Raw genomic sequence first — 3,119 nt, 5'->3', positions numbered from 1 at the left:
ATGACAACTGATCCCGGATGTAAACACAAGCCGGTTATCAGCTTTCCTTTCCTCACGCTGACAGTGTAAGGAGAGAAAAAGAGAACCGATAACCAGCTTGTGTTAAAGGGACATTGGCACTGATTATCATGGTCCTGATTATCAGTACAGTCCCAACAGTGCCCACCAGTGCTGACAAACTGTGCCCACCAATGCTGCCCGTCTGTGCTCTTCAGTGCTGCCAAGCAGTGCCCATCAGTGCCTCCTCATCAGTGTCACCTATAAGTACTGCCTATCAGTACCTATCCGTGCCCATCAGTGCCACTTATTATTGCCACTTATCAATGCCGCATATCAGTGCCACCTATCAGCGCCCATCAGTGCCACCTATCAATGCCCATCAGTGCTGCCAATCAGCGCAGCCTCATCAGTGCCACCTCATCAGTGCACACCAGTGCCACCTCATCAGTGCCCATTAGTGCCACCTATCAGTGCCCATCAGTGCAGCCTCCTCAGCGCACATGAGTGAAGGAGAAAAAATACCTGTTTGACAAATCTTATATCAACCTATGAAAAATTATTTTTGTTTTTTTTCAAAATATTTGTTTGCTTAGCAAAAAATAAAAAACCCAGAGATGATTAAATACCAACAAATAAAGCTCTATTTGTGTTGAAAAAAATTATAAAAATTTCATATGGGTACAGTGTTGCAGTGTGACAGTGCTGAAAGATGAAAATTGGTCTGGGCAGGAAGGGGGTACAAGTGCCCAGTAGGCAAGTGGTTAAAAAGGTTTTGCCTGACCCAAAATGGCTGCCAGAGTCACATGGGGTGGCAGCATCCAATCAGATAGCTCCCACAGTGACCCAGGAAACCATAGAGGATCCACGTTCCTCTTGACTTTCCCTCCATCTGCAATGCAACTGCGGTTGAGTGCCACCTGCAGTGGAGAAAATAGACTGCACCTGCCAACATGCTTACTAAAGCACATTTCAACTGCAGGTGTGTGAGTGAGTTCAGGTACCACCCAAGTGGTTCATTGCCTCAGGAAGCATAAGGACTCACTCAACCAACAGCTCCTTCATGGCTAGCAGTAGCACTACATTTGCAACACTATGTTATAAAGGTGAGAGAAGATAACTAGATGATTGAAGTCTTCTGCTTCAACATGAAAAAATTGCTTTAGCACAAAAAACAGAAGACATAGGGCAGATTTATTGATCTTCAAAATATTGTATGTCATGTTTGATTGTATCCTCCACAGATGGTATATCCCGAAAATTGCACAGCCATCACTGAAATTCTGCTCACTGGATTTGAAGCTTTTGAAGGCTTCAGCATCCCAATGTTTGTTCTGTTTCTGATCATTTACATTTTAATTTGCTGGGAAAATGTATTGATCATCTATATCATTTTTGGTAGCGCTCGTCTCAAGGCACTGATGTTTTTTATAATTCAGAGCATGTGCATAAATGATCTGCTGAGCATTTCAAATATTGTTCCAAAAATCCTAAATGACGTTCTTCAGGAGAGACCGACCTTCACTGTCACTGGTTGCATTTTACAATCACAGATGTTTGGTACCACAGGAGATGTTTTGTGCTTTCACTATGTTTTAATGTCTTATGATCGATACTTGGCTGTATGTCATCCACTACGCTATTCCTCCTTTGTGAATAATAGAATCTATTTTCGGGCAGTCATTGTGTTTTGGATCATTTCAGCCTCATTTACAAGTGTAATATCTGGTTTACTGAGCCAGTTACAATTTTGTGGCCATAACACAATTCTCCATTTCTTTTGTGATTCTTCTCCATTCTTGGACCTGGCCACCTCCGATACAACACACATCCGCGTTTTTATTACAATAATAAGCTTCTTCATGATATTGATCACAGTTTTGTCTGTTTTTGTTACATACATGTTTATAATTCAAACGATTCTTAAAATTCCCTCATCCTCCGGCAGGAAGAAGACCTTCTCTACATGTAGCTCCCACCTCCTTGTGTTCTCCATGCAGTACATTGTCTCTCTTGGTGTCTATGCGTTGCCAGCCAAAGTAGTAACACTGCAGCTCACCAACACTTTCACATTCATAGTCTTTTTCTGGACCCCCTTAGTGAACCCACTGATCTATACATTCAACAATAAAGAGTTCCGGGCAGAATGCCTTAAAAAGATTAGGACAGTGAATAAGATATTTTGACATTTTCCTTTGAACCAAGCAGATCTATGTTTTTTTGCCAACTTAAAGTTGAACTTCATACAGGTATACAGTGCATCCGGAAAGTGTTCACAGCGGTTCACTTCTTCCACACTTTGTTATGTTACAGCCTTATTCCAAAACGGATTACATTCATTATTTTCCTCAAAATTCTATAAACAATCCCCCATAATGATAATGTGAAAGAAGTGTGTTTGAGATCTTTACAAACTCATTAAAAATAAAAAACGAAAATAATCAGATGTACATACAGTAAGTATCACAGCCTTTGCTCAATACTTTGGTGAAGTACCTTTGGCACCAATTACAGCTTCAAGTCTTTTTAAGCATGATGCTACGAGCTTGGCACAGCTATTTTCGGGGAGTTTCTCCCATTCTTCTTTGCAGGACCTCTCAAGCTCCATCAGGTTGGATGGGGAGCCATTTTCAGATCTCTTCAGAAATGTTCAATCGGGTTCAAGTCTGGGCTCTGCCTGGGCCACTCAAGGACATTCAAAGAGTTGTCCCGTAGCCACTCCTTTCTTATTTTGGCTGTTTGCTTAGGGTCGTTGTCCTGTTGGAAGATGAACCTTTGCCCCAGTCTGAGGTCCAGAGTGCTCTGTAGCAGGTTTTCATTAAGGGTGTCTCTGTACATTACTGCATTTATCTTTCCCTCAATCCTGACTAGTCTCCCAGTTCCTGCCACAGAAAAACATCCCCACAGCATGATGCTGCCACCACCACCATGCTGCATTGTAGGGATGGTATTGGCCAGGTGAGGAGCAGTGCCTGGTTTCCTCCAGACATGATGCTTGCCATTTAGGCCAAAGAGTTCAATCTTTGTTTTATCAGACCAGACAATTTTGTTTCTCGTAGTCTGAGAGTCCTTCTGGTGCCTTTTGGCAAACTCCAGGTGGGCTGCCATGTGCCTTTTACTGA

At 42.3% G+C, this 3,119-nt stretch overlaps 1 protein-coding gene across 1 annotated transcript; it reads left to right on the top strand.

Moving 5' to 3' along the window:
• The first annotated feature begins 1,241 nt into the window (after nucleotides 1-1,241).
• Nucleotides 1,242-2,183, top strand: LOC141126733 (olfactory receptor 11L1-like). The gene has a single exon (XM_073612700.1). The coding sequence runs from the start codon at nucleotides 1,242-1,244 to the stop codon at nucleotides 2,181-2,183; it is 942 nt and encodes a 313-aa protein (XP_073468801.1).
• Nucleotides 2,184-3,119: the final 936 nt, after the last annotated feature.

Source organism: Aquarana catesbeiana, linkage group LG01 (genome assembly GCF_042186555.1).
Source record: "Aquarana catesbeiana isolate 2022-GZ linkage group LG01, ASM4218655v1, whole genome shotgun sequence".
Classification (NCBI taxonomy): domain Eukaryota; kingdom Metazoa; phylum Chordata; class Amphibia; order Anura; family Ranidae; genus Aquarana; species Aquarana catesbeiana.
The sequence above is the reverse complement of the archived record's forward strand: the minus strand, read 5'-3'. Positions and strand labels throughout refer to the sequence as shown.